A 19572-nucleotide genomic window follows, 5' to 3' on the forward strand; every position below is an offset into this window, starting at 1 on the left:
AGAATGGCCCGTTTAGCGGTTTATTTTAATGGCGGCAGCGAGGGCAACAATTTATGCCAGGTGGGGAAGTGTTTTCCCACCCATTTTCCGCTCGTATGTTTTGTGCCACTTGAGCGCTGTTTACAAATTTGATTTTCGTGTTTGATTTGATGGCGTTTGGCGTTCGTGGGGCGGAGAGGGTTGGCGTGGGGGGATTTTCGTGTCTGCGAAATGGAAAGCCCGCAATGGCAGCCCATGTCTGGCGGCAAATGAGCGCGACTATTTATAGTCTGACCCCGACTAAATGAAACTGTAAATTAGAGCCAGGAGACAAAGCCAGCGCATAATAATAACTGCACCACAGCAGCGAAATCGGGCTGAACCAAAAAGCAAAAAACTCGCAGGGGAAATGCTGGGAATGAACGCCAAGTTGTCCGGAAAATGAACTCCTCCCGAAGGGCCCAAGGACCTCGGCCGGGACGAGCGAACCGCACGAAGGCAGCGGCGGACACGAAGCGCCGCGCGAAGGCGAAACGAGTGCGGCGGAGAGCTTTTGCCGAGCTTTTTGGGACAGGACCTCTCGGGCAGTGCGTGCGCAGGCGGCGTCGCCGACCGCGGATGCTGCGCCCCGAGTGCGAGCGGGATGGGGGCAGCGCTGCCTCTCGGCGCCTTCGTCTTTCGTCCTTTGGCCGTGCGTCTTGCGCTCCTTTTTTTTGCATATCCCCACCCGGAAAATTCATCGGGCTGCCTAGCGGTATAAAAACGCCCGCAACGCATTTCGTCGCTCACAAGTTGAATTCGTTGCGTCCTGTGTGTGTCCTGTCCTGTTTTCCAGCAGCACCAGCAGTCCGTTGCAGTGGCAGCTAAAGAAAATCCGCCAAAGGAAACTTCGACCAGCAGCAGCGAAGGCAGCCTCATCAGCATCAGCAGGAAAAGTCAGCCAGCGAGGCGTTTCCGTAAACAAAGTGCCAAGAAAAGTGTGAAAAACTCATGCGAAATGCGAAAGAACGACGTGACTGTGTTAGTGCACTGCGCACTGGAAAACCTCCCCATTGACACTATCGCCTGCGCCACCTGGTGAGCGCTGGCCGCAACTACTTGCCATAGTTTTGCTCAAAGTTCAGCACTTATTATTTTCGCTGTCCTGGCCGCCATTTAATGAGTTGCTCTGTCAAAGTAATTTGCATAATTTGTACACTGTGTCGACGGGTTTTTCTGGTTTTCTTGCATTTACCTTTGTCCCTGCACTTGTTTAATGCATTATTTATTCGACCGTCCGCTCGATACCTCCAACACAAGCAATTACACTGGCAATTACGAAAAAATACGAACACTGACTGACCTTGCTGGACCGCACGCAATTAACGAACAAGGACATGGATACAGTGGCATATTATGTTTCATTATAAACGCCAGTCCAAACATTAGCAAATGTAGTTACTGAAATAATTAAAGTGACATTTGACTACAATCGAACAAGCTTGGTTAATTACAAAAGGACAACACACAGCTGGCATAGAAAAGGCCGTAAAACCCGAGCCATAACACAATGAATTCAATTGAAAAGCATTCAATCATTAAAATGCAAATGCCTCCCACTCGCGGTAAGTACATAAATTTGTGTTTAAATTCACTAATGCCCCGACTCGCCCTGTATGGCATTAATTGAGCATTTTAATGGCGAAATTACAACGCCTAACTGGCGCATTAATTAAAATGCAGGCAGCTCATCCGTTAAAATCTGCCTACAACGGCCCGCCGTAATTTATATTCTTTTGTTGCATTGATTACTTTCGGCGTCCTTTATTACTTTTGGGCCAGCCAGAAAAAATGTAGTTTTGCGCAAATATTTATATGCACAGCCAACACTTTACATTATTAAAACCTGCCACCTGCTTCCAGCGAAATGGCCAACAAATTGTGTGTTTTCCCTGGATTCAATTTATTTTAAATGCTTCTGTTCACTTTTTATTAAAGCTTGATTTCTATTCAGTCAAAAAAGCACAGAATCGTCTCCGGTTCAAATTTTAGACTGACTATATATTACGAGAAAAATATGTATGATGGAATGACTAATACGTTTCCCTTTTTTTGACTTTAATTTGAATGCATAAGAGGCTTCGTTTTTTAAGAATCATTTTATAAAAAAAGGAAATTGATAAAAGGTTTTCACACTTTTGGCTAAACAAATAAACAAAAATTGTAGAAATCTGTTTTAAAAATATTAAGTCACTCTAGAAGCTTGAATAAATGAAGCTGCCACCCAGAACAGACAGTCCTATCGAGGTAAGACTGTAAATGAATTTACAGTTGATACATCTGACAGATGTTTGGAGCTAACTCCATTCTTTTAATCCCTTCGCGAGCTGAAATATTTTGCATTAACTGCAACGGTCACAATCAATTAAATGCCCATTGGAGCTTGTCGATAAATAATTGCAATGTAATTTTATGAAATACCAACAAAATAATGCGCGATAACGAGAGCAATAAGTGCAAATGAAATGTTAATCAAATGAGCATGCAATTTAAATTAACCTTGTTTGTTTAAAAGTGTAAATTTTTTATGGCTGTACATTTATTTTATTGGCGCAAGCTGATAAATAAAAGGAATTTTTCAATAGAAAACTAATGGGTTAATCTTCTTAGAGGGGTTTCCCTCTAAGTATCTGTCCATTAGTATCAGCACAAGACTGTGATGAATCCAGACTTTTAGCTCCAGGGAAAAAGAGCTGCACTTTAAATTCCAATTAAAAGGAAAATGTGAATAATTGCAAAAAGTGCTAAGTAATGCGGTGCATGTGTGTGTGCCTGGGCGGGGTGGTGGAAAATTGGGCGGGAAAACGGAAGGGGGATAAGGATAGGGATAGGGATGGGAAAGGCGGCTAAGCCTGAGGTTTAAAGCAGCAAAAAGCCTCGTTTCGGCTTGGCTTAATTGCATTTTAGTTGCCGAGCTGCCGCTGCGCTCCTGCCGCTGCGCTGCTGCCGCTTCTGCTGCAACGCCCCCACAACAAGAGCAACAGCAACAACTTCCACACACTTAAGCACACACCCACACACAGGCACAGCCGCACACTTATGGCAGCACAAGCCCGAACGCGCACTGTTGATTTTGCGCCTCAGCATTTCCCATTTCGACTCGGTTGACGTTTTCACATTTTCAGTTATTTTCCGATTTCCCAGCCTGGCTTCCGTCGCAGTGCCAGCTCCCAACATGTTTGCCAGCTAAATGTGTTACTGTGTTTGCCTCAAATCAGCTTCCGTCATATGCCAAGCGGGGAAAATAAACACCGAGAGTCAAGGGGCGGGGAAGTGAGAGAGAAAAGCCAGAAGAAAAGGCATAGAAAAAATACTGCACCACCTTCAGTGGCGGTGGCTGTGGCGGTGGCGGCAGGACTAAGGACCAAGGACCCTCGCGTTTGCTCGTTAAAGTTTGCAGCCTGCGTCCTGCATCCTGCGATAAAGTGCAAATTTTGTTAATTATTCGTGCGTTCGTGCGCTTCGCCCTCTGCTTTCAAATGTTTTCCCGCAGCGCAGTGGGGAAAAGTTTTCGCTTTCCCAACGTAATTGCCACAATTTCAGCTAGGTCTCCTCGCCGTTTTTTCTATTCTATCCTGCCCGCTTTTAATGATAAAAAATCGGGCGTCTTCTGTAATTAGACGCAATGCACACTTGTCACTTTTGTTCTATTTGGACAGGGACTTGCATATGTTAGCGCCAGCGACACTTGCTGACCAGGCAAACGGGGGATATTTGCAGAAGATCTGCGGGGATTTTGCAAAGGGGTGGCCACTCATGTGTGCACGCCACGAGGAGTCCAGTGCACGCACTCCTGGCCAGCAATTGCACACGGCTGCCGTGAATTATGCAGCCAAGTGCGGAAAATATTAACTGAGGAGGGCGGCGAAAGAGCGTGGCAGGCGCCACCTGGTGGCAGTCAAACAAAACCGCACACACAGCGGGAGCTCCTGTGGTCGCGCTGGCGTATACGTAATGTGCACAGGCAAGGTGGCCTCACGCTTTCTCAGCAAACAAGTTTCCCAAGCGGCTGCAGCTGATACAGCAACTTATTCCCCCAAGCTTCAGCTGTTAAATTTCAAGGCTGGCCGATTTCCTTCTAATTATTCTGGGGTGTTTCCAGACATTGACATCTCTGATTATTCTAATCGAATGTTTTTGTGGTCCTCAGGGACAGAAACCATTCACATAAGATTCAGCCCATGTTTGCAATGTGTGGCACTATTAATCTCTTTAATTTCAATGAGTCTGATAGGACCGACTCAATTTCCCCAATTAAAAGCCTAAGGCAATTGAAATATCTAGGGAAGAGCATGAATATCGAACCAACACAGTATTTATTTCTTAAATCGCTGTGCATCCTTGCTCTTCTGGGCCGAATATAGCTCTAGCTTTCCCATTGAAAGACTTGGCATGACGATGTCTCTGTGTAAAGGCATAAATATCAATCCTTCACTTGAGATTGAACTAATTTTCGCAGCGTGTGTGTGCATGCAGGTCCTTCGGCTTCAAGGGTCCTGGGGAAATTGCATTGCTCGAATGCGTGTGTTATGATTGCAAATACACTCGACAGACTTATTGAATTTTTGACAGCATCTCGTCTTCTCCTTGGCCAAGTACTCTGCTTAGAAGCCTGCCGAGTGCTGTATTTATGCAGGAAAGTGGCTTCGGCATTCAGAGATCTGAATTCCGATCTCATTAGCAGATAATTTGCTGTGCGACTTAAGCCATTTTCCATTTACCACACCTGCGCTATCGCACTCAAAAAATTTGTTTAGCAGTGCCTGGGAAAAGTGCTGGAGCAGCAGGAAAGGAACGAAACTGAAAATAAAAATGTGCGGCAAGTGAAGAAGCCAGGGGAAGTGACTCTGCAGAGCTTGCAATAATAAAGTGAACTTAGTGCTCGGTGCTCAAGTGCAATGGCAATTGTTGTTGGCTGTTGGCAGTTGGTTGTTGGTTTTACTGGAAGCGTATACACTGGCGGGATAAGTTCGCAGCCAGGCACTCAATTTCGAAAGCAACTGTGGGCGAAGTAGAGTAATCCACGCTCGCTCATTTTCACAATTAGGGAAAGCAACTTTAAACAACGGATTTTCAACGAGCCCGGACCAACGATGGGCCTTTGTTTTTCGCCAAGCAAAAACGCTGGCTAAGAAGAATTTTCTCAACAAAAAATGCAGCAGAGGGGGAGGTCCTTTTTTGTTTAATATTTTGGACTGCTCTTGACGTCCTCGTCGACGTCGTCACGGTCGTCCTTGTTGAGTGCAAGTCCTCGACGTAGTCGCCATCTCCATGGCATGCTTGGAATTTGCTTTGCTTTATGCTTCCTTTCCCCAGCTTTCCAAGGAAGGGACTGGGTTTTCGGGCGGTGTAAGTGCACCTTATTTCTTTCATTTTTGCATTATAAAAGGTAGGAATTAATGCACAGTCGAGTGGTAGTGGTGGAGGAGCTTGAGATCGCAGGGAATGTCCAGAGAGTCCTGTCCCCGTCCTCAAGTTGCTGAAAGTGTTGGGAACTGTTTCGTGGTTTCTTCTTGTTTTATGATTAAAGTTTGTAGTGGGCTTGGGAAGGCCATCAAAAGGACGACAGAAGACCTGAAATATGAATAACAGAAAGCATAAGATGAATTTTTACGAAATCGTGCCTTGCTTGTTAAGTTCTGCGTCTTCAAAGTATTCATCTATTGAGCACCAGTTCCCTAGCAAGTTTTATTTACTTTTTCCCCTTGTTTTGCTTGAGAATTTAGATTTTCACACATAAGATAGCCTCTAAAGCCGTTTAGCACTTAGGTTTGACATTCGATGTATTTCTTGAAGTCGTTTTAAGCAATTTTCCGGTGTTCTTCAGAGCGCACTGCCCCCAATGATTTGTTGTCTCCGTCTGTCCCTCCGGCTCTCTAATTTGTGCCGTTTATCGCTCAAATATATGTATATGGATACACTTAAATCCCAATTTATATGCTCACCGAAACGAGCCATCCAGCCCGGCATATTGCTTATCTATTAAAGCAATCCCAAATCGCTCAACTTTGCATAATGCAATTCGCCCAAAAACTAGATAAACATATATATATGTATATATATTCAGCTCTCTGCCTTCTGTTGTCCCAAGGCCTTTCCCCGAACTTCCCCCGCTCTTGCCGGCCTGTGCTGGCTTTTCAAAGTTTTCCCAGCCATTGCATGTCATTTGCATAGTTTTCATTGCCCAAAAGTCTTCCTCTGCCTTTCCTACGCCTGTTGTTGCAGTTGCTGTAACGAGCTGTCAACAATCTTTTAGTTTGGGCCATCGGCAATGTATTTGCCAGTTTTTCAATTGAATTGTCGAACGACTCGTTGATATCACAGGCTTTCCACTTGGCTGCCCTCTCTCGGGCCGAGATGCAAAAATATTAAGTTAATTTATGAGACGGCCTAGGCTGTTAATGTTGCAAATCGACCGACAAATTGCTCGCCATTGGCCAGTTGATTTAACTGGGTCGCCTTCCATGGGCAGGGCAGTGGGGATGAGACTAGGCATGTGAGGGCTCAGACAATGCAACTAAATGTGCAACCTACTTTCCATTATCCTGCTGCAGCCCCCAGCCCAGGACCATGGACCAAGGACCTTCCCGGCCGCAACAACAGCAACTGTGAGCCTGGTTAACAAAGCCTGGCTGAGTGCATTTAAGCTGAATTACGGCTCTTTCTTGAGGGGCGCACAAAAAGACAGGTGGGCGAAAAGCGGGCGGATGCGCTGCATTCACCTGCATGTGCGGTGGCCAGGTGAAGTGAGCTGCAATGGGTAGGATCGCTACATGGTGGTGCAAGGTGGCGCCTGGTATTATATGAAGTGGGTGAAGGCCTCGGTACACGCCCAAAGGCGAGTAAATGGCCTTTTGTGCTCATTGTCAGAGCCTCTGCTGCTGCTCGGCCGCCATTATATGCCAAAATAAGGCCACTCAATGCCAGCATAAGATCTCCTTCTCCCTCGCCCGAGACGCCGTTTCATTTGCAACACCTGCAAATGCAATTTTCATAATTCACTCCAATTTACCAGACTTTTCTGCTAATTAGTCGCAGCTACATTTCTGTGTCTGGAAGGGCTACGAGGGAAAAGCAGATGAGAGTGCTGCGCACAACTTCGGCTAATTGCAAAATAAGCAGGGCCTCATTAAATTAGAGAGTATTGCCAGGGAAATCGCCTCGAGGCGGAAATCTGGGCAGGCAACATCCGTTTCCGTCGCTGAAATATTAACCCACTAATGCCGGGGTCCCAGCTCGGCTCCATGATTCATTCGGTGTCACGTTAACCCATTAAGCAACGCGCCGCAGATACAGTTGTTCGCCTCTGTCCTTGTTTTGCGGTCTAAATGCACAAAAGCTTAGCATAAATGAGCGCTGCTCTGCTGTATTTTGTTGTCGGCCGCGTCCGGTAACAAAGCTCATTAGCGAAAGTAGCAAAGGCAGCGAACAGCGGGTGCAGCGTCATCGTCATCCAGCGGATGCTCTGGGGCACCGCTCCCCAGAGGAACTACCCGAAAAACAGTAGGAAAAGCGAGCAGTTTTGCAAATATTTAATCAGTCCTGGACTTCGGAGATTTCTAGCGGCTCTAATTAACTTGGCGATTTAAGGCGATGACTGTTGCAATTCTATTTACTTACTATTTTGTTACTTCTCTTTTCATACACTTAGATATTTTCCCTCGCGTTATTGATGCTTATTTAAACAACGAATTATAAATATCAAACAATATTTATTTATTTTAACCGATTTGTCAGCATATTTTACAAAACGGAAATATATTTATTTTTCAAATTCTGGGTTCGGGGAAAACTTGCGTGCACGGGCTGACAAAGAAGTAGACAATTTTCCTGGCATTCCTCATGCAGTATTTATTTTAAAGTTTTCCGTTTTTGAAATCTTTTACATTCCTTCCATCGAAATTTTCCCTGATTTCCTTTTAATTCTTCGGGCAAATAATAACAAAGCGAATCCAAAGATAAAGTTCAGAGCCCCCCCTCGCCAACTTTCCCAGATTGATGCCGTTTGTCTTTGGGCGTCTTCCCCGGCTTTTCCGACCGACTGTATGGATTTGAGTACCTGCTTCCAGAAGTGGAGCAGCTGGAAATGGGAAAGTTAGCAAGTGGGGGCGGAAAAGTGTCTTAACAATTGCTCGGGCATCTATAAACATAATTAAAGAAACTCTGGCAAATTAATTCGAGTTGAGAATTTAACAATTTGCCGGGGAAAACTTTTCCCGACCGAACAATAAACAATCAAGTTGGCTTCAATGGCGACTGTCAACTGGCGACTGACAACTTTTTAATCAAGTTGAGGATGCAAATGCCGGCTAGTTGTCTATATGGCCACCTAATTGGCCGGCGTTAATAATATGTGCTTGTTACCGACAGTTAAATTGCGAAGCGGCTGACGCCAGTGATTTAATTTGTCAGCCGCTTGCTCAAAGTCCTCCGAGGGGTGGACAGGATGGGTGCCGGCGTGTTCGAATAATGTGACTTTTAGTGCCGGGCTTAATTAAAAACCCTGTTGGAGTAATCGCCGGCGTCTTGTCGTCCTCGCTCCTTGCAAGTAGTTGCAAAGTTCGATTTTTGTCGTCTGCGTCTGCGGTCGTTTGCCCCAAAGTGCAAAGCGCTGTCCTGTGGAAAAATCAGCCAGAGGATGAACCGAGCACGCGACACATGGCTTCCTCTCGCACAGCCCCGTCCCGCCCAGACTCGCTCCTAATTGAGTTGTACAAGACGACTACTAATTGCATTCGATGCCTGCCGCTCGGCGTTGATATAATTAAATTCATCGGTCGGAGAAGGAGCTTAAGGTGTTTTCCGGTCAGATTTATTGCCGTACATTTTAATTAAAATGTAATCGCGGGGAGCCCGCTCCGCTATATCTGTCAAGATCTTTTCGGTTTGGGGAGCTTTGTATCCAAATTTTTAGTTTCTCAAAAATCAAGCTAGGTGAAGCCACAAAAATAAGTAGAAAACAGGACACCCAGACACGACTACACTTTCACACGACCCGACGGATACACACTAAGACTACACACAGACAGACAATATGGTACAGCAGAGACTGTATTCGACGGACGGTGCTCTGCAGATCGGCTCCTCCTGCGAGGCGGCCTCGCCTTGCAGCATGGAGGAGGATGGGGACCCGGATCTGTGCGCCTTCTGCCTGGACCGCATTCGGGACCCGGAGAAGCTGCACTGCAACCACGCCTTCTGCAGACGCTGCCTCGAGATGTACCTAGAGGCCCGCAACTGGGTGGCCGAGCGCTGTCCCATCTGCCGGAGGAGCCTGGAGAGTCACGTGGCCAAGCAGTTCCATGACGTAAGTGATCTTTAGATGCGCAGAGAACCTTTTAAATGCACCTGGTAGATATTTCCCTTAGTAATCACTACGGTCCAATGACTAAAATAATAAGAAGTAGTATATTTGTTCCATGATATATTTCTTTTATCGCAGAAAAATATTTCACTTTTAAAAAATTCAGTTCTAACTATACCTAGATTATGCATTTTGCTTCTTGCTCTCTTTCTGTTTCCGAGAGATCCGGATTACAGTCACGCTTACCCCGATTTAGATTTTAGAGAATACTCAAAGACAGGAAATTACAGAAACGCCATTTCTTGATATCAAATTCAAAATTGATCCTCACAAATTGGTTTTAGGTGATTTCAAACTGTTGGAAGGTAATAAATGTACCATTATAACTTGTGATCTCCTCCAGGACTGGCGCCTTTTCGGGTTCATGGTGGTGCTGCTGATGCTGCTCAGTCTGGGCCCGTTTTACTTGCTGCTGCTCTACTGGTGAACTTCTTTCCCGCCGGAGCAGCACCTGACTTACGAAAATATGTATATTTGTACTTAAATAGACGCCCGAGAGATATATGCAAACTTGTCAGTGGATTTTAATTAAACCCGAAAGCCATAAAATGCGAGTGGAATGTGCTTTGTTCTGGCCTGGGCTTTGTCCCTTGTCCTTTGACCACCTTAATGAGTTTTTAGCCAGGGAGACAAATAAGGCTTTCTTAGAAAGCCGCCTGAGTAGAACTTCAAGTTGCGGGTAGCAGAAGTGCACATACGCCGCGTGGTCGCACCGCTCGCATTGGATCCACGTTTTAATTCAATTTTATGCGCCAATAAACGGCTTTGGACGAGGGCATAAAAAGTGTTGCCACGCATGCACATTGCACCGAAAAGCAAATAAATCTAAGCTGAGTCAGCCCTTCGCTGCACGGCAATATCCACCAATATCCGTGGGCCCTTATTTATGTTTATTTTGCCGCTGTAAATCAAATTGCAACTTGCAAAAAATATGTTTATTATACAAATATTTTGCCACTTTAAAATGACCAACAAGTAAATATTGGAAAATGTGAATATTAAATGTTTATTGGCCAACAGATCGTTCAGTCGATACCCTGTGTGGACTGCAACCTTTGGTATTTTTCTATTTCTTATGTAAACTATAAGTATTAATAATGTTTATTTTCTATAAGCTTTGGTTTGAGTGTTTCAACAAATTAATTTCCTTACATTGAGTATGTTTTTTTTTTTAACACACAGTTAATAGATTTCTTATTTAATATATTTAACTTAAGTTTAATGGAATTTATATGTTTTTGTTAGCCATTTTCTTTTGCATTCTGCCAGATTTTGTCTAGGGTAACACGGTATTTAAATGGTGGTATTTTGCAACCGCCGGTGTTTTTGCATTCTTTGTTTTGGATTTGGGCCCTGTTGTGGCCCAGCTTGTTCGTCTGGCCATAATAGCTCACACATGCGGTAGTCCACGGGCAAGCAAATACGGCGGGCCCATTTCGATGCAGTTTTTTGGCCATTTCGACTGCTCGCCAGCAGCTGCTGCCGCCCGTATTGTTCGCCGTGAAAACGCTCGGGAATTTCGACCGTTTCTAAGTATACCGCTGTAAACTAATATACCGCCCGAGCTATGGATAGTCCCGTCTCACTCCCGAAATGGAACTGGAAACTGGCCTAATCCCCTCAGCCGAAAGCAGAGCCGGCTTTGGGCATCGGGTTCCCTTCGCCGCTCGCTGTCACATCCGTTCGCACAGGATATGAAAAGGCTGCTGCTTTTCAGCCACTATTTTTTCCGCTATTTGTCCGATTTGTGGGCCAATCCACACTCGATTTTTCGCTTTTTCCACGGCGTTGTTTGGCTTTTGTCAGCTGGCAGGCAAATTGAAATGTTTGTCCCTGGCATCGGTTTTCCACCAGATGCCCCCCGTCGCCCTTCTCTTTGGCTGTTTGTTTGTTGATCTTTGACACTAGGCTGTAATTGAAAGTTTTGTGTGGACATTTGAGGAGACAAAGCCAATCGATAGGGCTGGGATCGAAAACTGGTGCAGCGGAGCCTGCATCCAGCATCCAGCCAATCCAAATTGAATTTCGAGTCGTGCCGAATGGGCGGCAATTTGCTTTATATTCTCAATTAGTTTCGTGGACGTGGGCGGGCTTAATTAATTTTTACATGTCCCGTCGTGACCTGCAGCCCCTGGAAATTCCACCTGTCCTATCCTCATTTGTAACGCCCATTCCGTTGCTGGCAAGCGGCTTTATCGCCGGTCGTGTTGCGACCACAATTTCATCGATAGCAAACACAGACGATGGGGTCTTTTCCAAGCGCTTTTCCGCCCGTTTTCCCACCGTCCAGCCGCTGGCTCATTGCCAATGCATTGTGCGCCGATTATTTTGCCGTTTATTTCGCTCTCGTCCGGCGATTTTCGTTATTCTCGTATTTTATTTTTCTTGTTTTTGTCTTTCGCTGACTCTGTTTTCCGGGGCCTGCGCTTTCATATTAAATTTTTGTCACTCTGCCATGTCTATCTTCGGCTTCGGTGCGCTCCAAATTGGCTGCTTTTCAACAAAGATGCAACATCTGTTGCCATGGGCCCTGCCCCTGCTCCTGCTCTCGGCTCGGCCCCTTCTGCAGCTACAGGCTCTTCTCCGTCTCCACTGCCTGCTCGTATCGCTTTGCATATCCTTTTGGCTCTGGTGCAAATTGCAGTGTTGGCCCGGCAAAAGGAGCTCATGTCCCGATGTTTCTCCGGCTGTTTCTCTCGCCGCAGAAACCCAAAATCCTATTCATTATGTCACCGGGCGGGAGAAGGGGGTGGAGATGGAGGTGGGGTGCGGCTGCAATGGGGATCTGGGATTGCCATTTGCATGTCCTGTTTTGTTTCATTAAATGCTTGCCTTGCCGCATGCAATTACCAATTTATTTTGCCGGAGAGTGCACTTCTGGCTCGCCTCGGCTTTTTATTGGAATCCCTCGGATAAGGAATAACCCCAAGTTTAGCGAGTGCTCACATGCTTAAATTGTGCCAAATTAGCTCGGTTTTTATCCCTGTTTCTGGGTCTGCCGCTTCTGTTGATTCAAATTGTGCATTTTATAAATCCACAAAGTTCAGTTGTCGTACTGGTTTGGCTCTGATTGATGTCGGCTTGTGAGGATGGGCTTAAATGGCTTTGAACTTTGCACATTTTCGGAGCGATTACCAAAAAGGCCTTAGCAATACAGCTTATATTGCTTTAAAATACTGCCGCCCAAATCTAGGAATGTTGATATCACGCTTACAAGTCATTATGGGTGTCCAAAAGGCCCGAAGTACAATGACTCCATTTAGTAAGGCAACACATTGAATACTTTTAGGCATCTATTTTTAAAACGCCAAAGTTTTTTTTAAACAGTTATTTTAGTTGGGCTTTGTAAAATATAACTAAATTACTCTTCTAAACACTGTTTTAATCAGTGTCTTGTTTGGTATATTTATAAAATGTTGATGCCGTAAAAGATTCTTGTTTCAATCCGAGCTGAGTGCACAGTAAGGGCAGTGATTTTGCTAATGCCATGCGTCTTAACTGTGGTGCACATTTGTGCATAATGATTTCTGCCCTTTTGCACCGTCGCCGACTGTAATGATATAATTAATTAGTCGACCTGAGCCCGGCTGCCGCACTTGTTTTTGCCAGCTGCTTGCACACGATCCTAGCTGTTGTTGTGCCACGGGTTACCTCAGCATATCCTCGGCACATCCGTCCGGAATCCGGAGCCGAGAGTCCAGAGTCCAGAATCCGGAATCCCTGGTGTTGTGCCGTGCATTGTTTGCTCTGATTGCCGGCGTTGCAGAAACTGAAGCCGAGGCAACGACCTCTGGCTGGTTGTCAAAGATTAAGCAAACCGAGCTAAGCGGACAAACAAACACGCACTCGAGGGCATTTGGCAGGACCTGCCAGGATGGTCGGGATGGCCGGGATGGTCAGGATGGCAGGATGCACACGGCAATGGCTGCATTTAGTGAGCAATAAATTCCCTATTAATTTACTAAATGTGTTTGTGACTGTCCGGAGCCCATGTCCTTCGCCCATGTCCAAGACCCATGTCCTTCGCTCAGGTGTTCCAATATCCGTGCTCGCTGTCCTGCGCGTGAAGCGGACAAATGGCTGCGGAAGACGGATGATGCAATTGTCTGGCTTGACTCTTAATTGCTTTTGCTCCTTGCCACTCGGAGTTCGAAGTTTTTTGGCCTCCAATTATGCAAATGCAGAACGTTTGCAGCCGGACGATTGAATTTGCAGGCCAGCTGGGCCGTCAAGCCAGTGATGATTTTGTGGCCATGCTGATTTGTTTCTGTGGTTGTTTGCCAGTCTGCCTGATTGACCGCACAGTTTCCTGTCATTAGGGTCGGACATATGCTGCTCCTCGGTGGAATCCAGCCGGCTGGATCGAGTCCTTCGCCTCCTGGAGCTGGCTCAAATGAAGTGAATTGCGTATTTATGAAAGCATCTAAAATGCATGCACAGATCAGCCAACTCCCTGTCATAATTTCACATTAACCTACTTCCGAAAAAGGAGCGGCGTCCTTTTCCACTCTTCGCTGCTCATTAGCTGACATCCTGGATTCTGGCGTTTAATTATGTCACACCCCTGTCGCATCCTGCAGGTTGACATGTATGTGAGTTGTCAGCGTGGAATTCATCAAACATGCAGCGGAATTGCTCCCCTGGTCAACCTCCCTTTCCCCGTTCCTCTGGGCAGAACATCAAAACTGCCGGCCATTAACTCTCCAATTAGATTCCTGGGCCCCTTTCGGAGGTGTGTGGGTTGCCAATCAATTTTAAATGAGTTTGAAATTGTTTGGCAAACCAACAATAGCTAATGTTGGCTTACAAAATTTGTTTGATAAGCAGGACTTTTCTGTGAGTTAAAGGATAATGTTTTTTACAAAACTATGTAAGTTTATGGCCTATTTTTTTTAGTAGTATAATTTTCTTTCTTTTTATAATTTTTAAACAAAGATCTATATTTTTAAAGAGCATTATTTTAAGAGATTGTTGAGGTTAAATATGTTACTTTATTAAAATGTAATTTGTATAACTTTTTAGTAATTTAAACTTCAAAATCTGACTTATTGCAAATAAAGAATCTAATAGCTAAAATGTTATACATATACAATATATACAATGTATATATACGAGTATATTGGCAACATACATGGTATCTAGAAAATACTTGGAGTATATACTCAAACCTCCTTAACCGTTCCGACTTTAAACTGTTATTCAATTAACGCGCCCAAGTCCTCGGCTCCTCGGTAGGCAGGCTTAATTGCCTCACTGACTTGAATAAGAAACCGGCTCACGGGGGCAGAGGACTGGGGTGGGAGGCCCACGATAGGGGACAGCAGGTGTTCTGGACTCGGCCAAGTTAATGCTCGCCTAAGCCCCGCAACTGCAAACATCATTAGCCAATATTATATGCATTAAATTCTATGCCCAAATGGCCCAGGAGGGGGTGGATGGGTGGATGGGTGGCGGGTGGCTGGTTGCGCCGAGTTTTCTGCTGGCAAGGCAAACTTTTCTTTGGCCGTAGTTAAAAATGTAAACATCAGTTGTGGCTTAATGCGGTCGGCGGTTGCTTTGGTCCTGGTCTGGGCTTGGGTGTGGGTGGTGGCTTGGGTTCGGATGGGTTGGGCTTAGTTGGGACCGGTCTGGAGTTCTGTTCAACCGCAAGCCCGGGCTGCCGGCGGTGGGTGGTTGGGAGAGAGAAACTGCCTGGGAGCTGGCATACAAATTGTCTAATCCCACATAGTTCTTGCCACCTTGGAACTGGCAGTGGCAAAACTTTGTCATTATGTTTGCGCAGCTCCCGCCCTGCCCCTTCGTCCGTATTTCTGTGTGTGCCAAAAAATCTAAGCTACTTGGTCAGGGCGGAGTTTTGCATAAGCCAAGTCCATTGAGTCGGGGCCGAAGCTGCGTATTCCGAAACAAATGTGCAAAGTTTAAATTGTTTACTAAATAAATTTTTGCAGGCCCCAAGAAAGTGAGGCGCAGCACAAAGCCATATTTAATTTTGCCTCACATCGCTTCTATAGTTTTGTTGGGCTAGTCCCCCAGTTTGCCCGCAGTCCCACTAGATTCGCAAAAAGTCTATTAAAGTTTGCAAATGATGTCAGTTATGTTTTGGCTGCTCTACCCGAAATTCATTTACAGCCAACTTTTGCACTTCGGGGCACACACCCAAGCACACGTGGCGGTGGGGCGCAAATTTATTATTGCCCGGCGAATAATTTTAATTAATTATGCCGGGCAAAATATGCGCTGCTCTCGAAAGTATGCCACGAATTTTGTGCCATCTTCTGGGCTGCAGTGGGTTTTTGCAGCTGCTTCATTGGCGACAAAGACCTCCGCGGATAGTGGATACTGCTTTCCACCGCTGGCACTTTTTAATTAGAGGCAGCCACAAAGAGGGGTTTCCTCTTTTTTCCCAGCTGATAGGGTTTTTCTTGTCAGGAAGCGGAGGGACAATCCCTTAAAGGGGGAAAGGGTGGCAGTAATGTTACCAAAACGATGCAGGTGAAGAGAAGGCAAGGTATTTAATGTCGCCGAGTTCTTTTAATAAGTTGGGAACAATATTTGCTTTCATGAAACAACTTAGCTGACTAACGAGTTCTGCAAAATAATTCATTTGCAGGCACTTTTAGAATCACAGAACTAACTGAAACTATGTTGAACAGGGATTAGTCCTCCCTTTCGGGTGGCCTCTGCCATGATATGCTAATTAGAAAAAATGACACCCTCCCCTTTGGGTTTGCACAGCTTTTGACACACATAAGTCCGGTGTAGCTGCTGCAGTTGTTGCTCTTCACAAATATTTACACTTGCTTAATGCGTTCGACGTGTTTGCGTTTTATTTATTTTACTTTCGCAGCTTTTGTCCCTTTTCTGCTCATTTAAATATTTACCGTGACCGGAGCCTGTCCTTTGGTTGGGAGTGTGTTTGCCCTCGCCCATGCCGGAGTTGGCTTTAAAGCGAAATTAATTTAAGTAATGCGTCGGGCAGAGCTGTTTAGGGAATGGTTTTCCGGGCCAAATCCCTTTTAATATGCCCGACACATTTTTCATTTGTCATGGGGCACCCAGACCACATCACAAGCGTCGTAGAGCCGAATTGGCCGGAGTACGAACCTGTTATGTGTTTTTTCGGGGGCTTGGGAGAGTTTGAGCTGGGGGCGTCAACTGGGTTGTCAACGAACCCGGCGCCAGCGTCATTATCAGCACACGCTTTTCCGACCCGCATCGTCAGCTGTTTCGTTTGTTTTCCACCTCTTTTCCCGTTTTCCTTTTCTGCTAAAAAAACCAAAAAATTGTCTTGCATATCAGCGCTATCGCTATCAATCGACACTTTTTCGCCCGCTGCCGGAGACTTTTCCTCAGCTTTTCCACCTTCTTCCCAGGTTACTCAATCAACTTGGAGCTTTCAGCTTAGCCCTTTCGCCGGCACAAAATCAAATTTCATTTCCAGCGGAGTTTCCTTCGGCCGGGCTTTTAGTTTTACTTTGTTCGTGACACATTCCATCGACAGTTCCGCTGCAAAGACGAAAACGGCGACAATGCAGAGCGGTCATTAATCATTCGGCTTCTCTTTGAGCAGGGGACAGTTGGAAAAGCAGGAAAACAAAAGGGGTGGGGATGTAAAAAGCGTTGCCAGACCGTGATTGAAAACTAGATAATTTAACACGGCGTGTGTTGATTGTTGATCAAGAGCAAGTGAGAGGCAAGGTCGAAGTGCGAAGGGGCAAGCAAATAAACTGCAGGCGACGTTTAAATTCAAATTGGTTCAGTGGGCACTGAAAAAGGGGTAAACGGGGGCTGGAAAACAAGCCCAGCCCGGGAAATTAGTTTATTGACAGATTGGGACAAGGGCCACGGATCAACCAGATCTGGTATAGTTTAAAACGGTAAGTATCGTGACATTCGGTTTAATAAATATTATATCAGCCATTTTATGGAACCTTATCAGAATAGGGGATGACAAAACCCATTCGAAGCCTGCCATGAATCACTTTAATTAAATGGCATCCAGATATGCTCGCAAGTGAGTGGACGTACATATGAGCCCGGCAATTAGTCCAGTGTCCGACTCGCACTCGCTTGATTAATAAGCGCCCGCGCTGACTCTGGCCGACTTTCTTCCGTCATGCTTTCCTTCTTGCTGGTTTTCCCTTTTTCCGCCGGCACGAACGGAAAACAAATTTGCCTTCAACATTTGACGTATGCCGGGTATCTGGAATTAAAGCAGCTCAGATTTCGCAGCAAATGGCTCGCACACGGCTCCAGTGGACAGCCAGCCCACTTTCTCCCACTTCCACTCCCACTCCCACTACTTTCTCCGCTTCAACTTGGGCTCCTGCTGCCAGTGGCTTTTGTCTCTGAGCCGCTTTTGTTTGTTGTGTAATCTATGCGCTCCATGGCACAGCTGTTTGTCCACCCCCTCAACTCCCAAAACGGGCCAAAAAAATGCCAACAATTAAGTGGCCAGCAGCGCCGCAATGTAGGCAATGCATTAATTAATTAAAAGCGCTCGCCAGCGCTAAAATTGGAAAACTGTGTAAATTCAACGTATTTAGAAAACACTCGAGAGCGTTTAGAGCCCGACGAGGACGCTTGCAGCGGGGTATATATATCCGAACCGGAGAAGCGCACCCCTCGAGTCCACGCCACTGGCCAAGACAAAGGTCAGTAGCCTTATCCGCAAGGCGCTCTCTTAGCCCGCTCTTACTGGCCTGGGCGCTCTTCCGAAGCTCCGATGTGCAAGCGGTGGCTAATTAAACGCAACATCCCGAATCCGAGCCAGAACCGAGCGTTTTTGTTTACATTTCCCCTCCGAACTTTCCACTCTCGCCCTGCGCACTGTGCTGCCAGCTTGTCCCAAAAATCCACGAGCTTCCGAGCCGAATGCACGAGCCACCGTCGAAATCGTGCATCTTGTGGATACGCAGCATCCCACGGATTCATTTGGCTGCAGAACTCGCTCGTGTCAGGTTGTCTGAGCGGCTGAACACCGGAAGAGGACCGCTTGGCCAGAGTTCCCCCAGTGCAATCAATACTCGGAGCAACAGCCGGCGGCCAGGCTTTAAGTTGAGCGATGATGACAGCTGCGGCGGTGGCCACTTAAAGTCGCCGGCGGCCAAAACACCGGAAGCAGCTAAGCGGAAATTGGAAACCTCGATACCCTTGCCCGTTCCGAGGCCTTCGCCATCGCTACACATTTCGCCATGTAAGTAAGCGTGCTTAAATCATCCGAGTGTCGAGCGTCGAGAGTCGAGTGCGTGTGTGTAGCATAATTTTAAGCTGCCAGTGGAAAATATGTTGCGTGAGTGAGCCAGATAAATGAGTTCCCCGAGGAAATCGCTTGTAATGCCATCTCGGCGCATCTCGGGGGAAGAACGAGCATGAGTCTCCGGACCTGTGCTAAATCAATTAAATGGCTAAATGGCAGTTGAAGCCGTGGCCCCATAAATTACCATCTATGACAGCCATAATCTGTTTCACTTTCGCTTTTTTATGGGCCTGCCTTTTCATATTTTTAAACGGGATATTTATGAGCCGCCCGAACAAAGGAAGGAAAGTTTCAATACTCGTATATTTGCCGGAAAGTTTTCCACTTTCTCAGATTGTTATTTATTTGCCATCGATATTAGCATAATCAGGCCAAAAATAAGACGGCATATGGCGGCGCAAACAACAATGTCAGCCTCGAAGGGAAGCGGGGAAAAGAAAATAAATGAATTAAATAAAAATAAACACACATACCGAAAGAGCGAAAGAGCAGCTCCAGGCGGGCAAACAAACGCGTGAGAAACCAAATTGAATTGAATTGCTTGACATGACGACAGTGCACCAACTCCCAGGCTCATTTCTCAGTCCGGAGTCTCGGCTTTTCGGTCTGGTTATGCCATTGAAACTGGCACTAGGCTGCGAGGCAACGCCCCCACCCATGAGCTCCCCACACCCACCAGCACGAACCACCCACAACCGCCCACCACCCACTCGCCCTCTGCACACACACATACCCTGCAGTGAGGTTTCGTATGCGACTTTTGGGTAAAATTTTATAGCAATTTATTTGCTCTCCGCCGGCAAGAGGAAGTTCTCTGTGCGAATACACGAGCGCAGTCCCAGCTCCTGGGGAAGGGGCAGGCCGAGGGGCGTGGGGCGTGGCATCATTACAATTTGAAGCCACGCCTGATCGTGCCTTCATTTGGGTCCAG

General features: G+C 46.2%; 1 protein-coding gene across 1 annotated transcript; it reads left to right on the top strand.

The window, feature by feature from the left end:
- Positions 1 to 8873: 8873 nt before the first annotated feature.
- LOC108029446 (E3 ubiquitin-protein ligase RNF125) lies at positions 8874 to 9892 on the top strand. The gene is made up of 2 exons (XM_017101697.3): positions 8874 to 9325; positions 9726 to 9892. Exons 1-2 carry the CDS (start codon positions 9053 to 9055, stop codon positions 9807 to 9809), a joined length of 357 nt encoding a protein of 118 aa, XP_016957186.1. The 5' UTR covers positions 8874 to 9052; the 3' UTR covers positions 9810 to 9892.
- Positions 9893 to 19572: the final 9680 nt, after the last annotated feature.

Source organism: Drosophila biarmipes, chromosome 2R (genome assembly GCF_025231255.1).
Source record: "Drosophila biarmipes strain raj3 chromosome 2R, RU_DBia_V1.1, whole genome shotgun sequence".
Lineage (NCBI taxonomy): Eukaryota > Metazoa > Arthropoda > Insecta > Diptera > Drosophilidae > Drosophila > Drosophila biarmipes.

Coding starts and splice junctions, on each gene's coding strand:
- LOC108029446 (XM_017101697.3), top strand. CDS start 9,053: ATGGTACAGCAGAGACTGTATTCGACGGACGGTGCTCTGCAGATCGGC. Junction 9,326..9,725: donor TGGCCAAGCAGTTCCATGAC/GTAAGTGATCTT, acceptor GATCTCCTCCAG/GACTGGCGCCTTTTCGGGTT.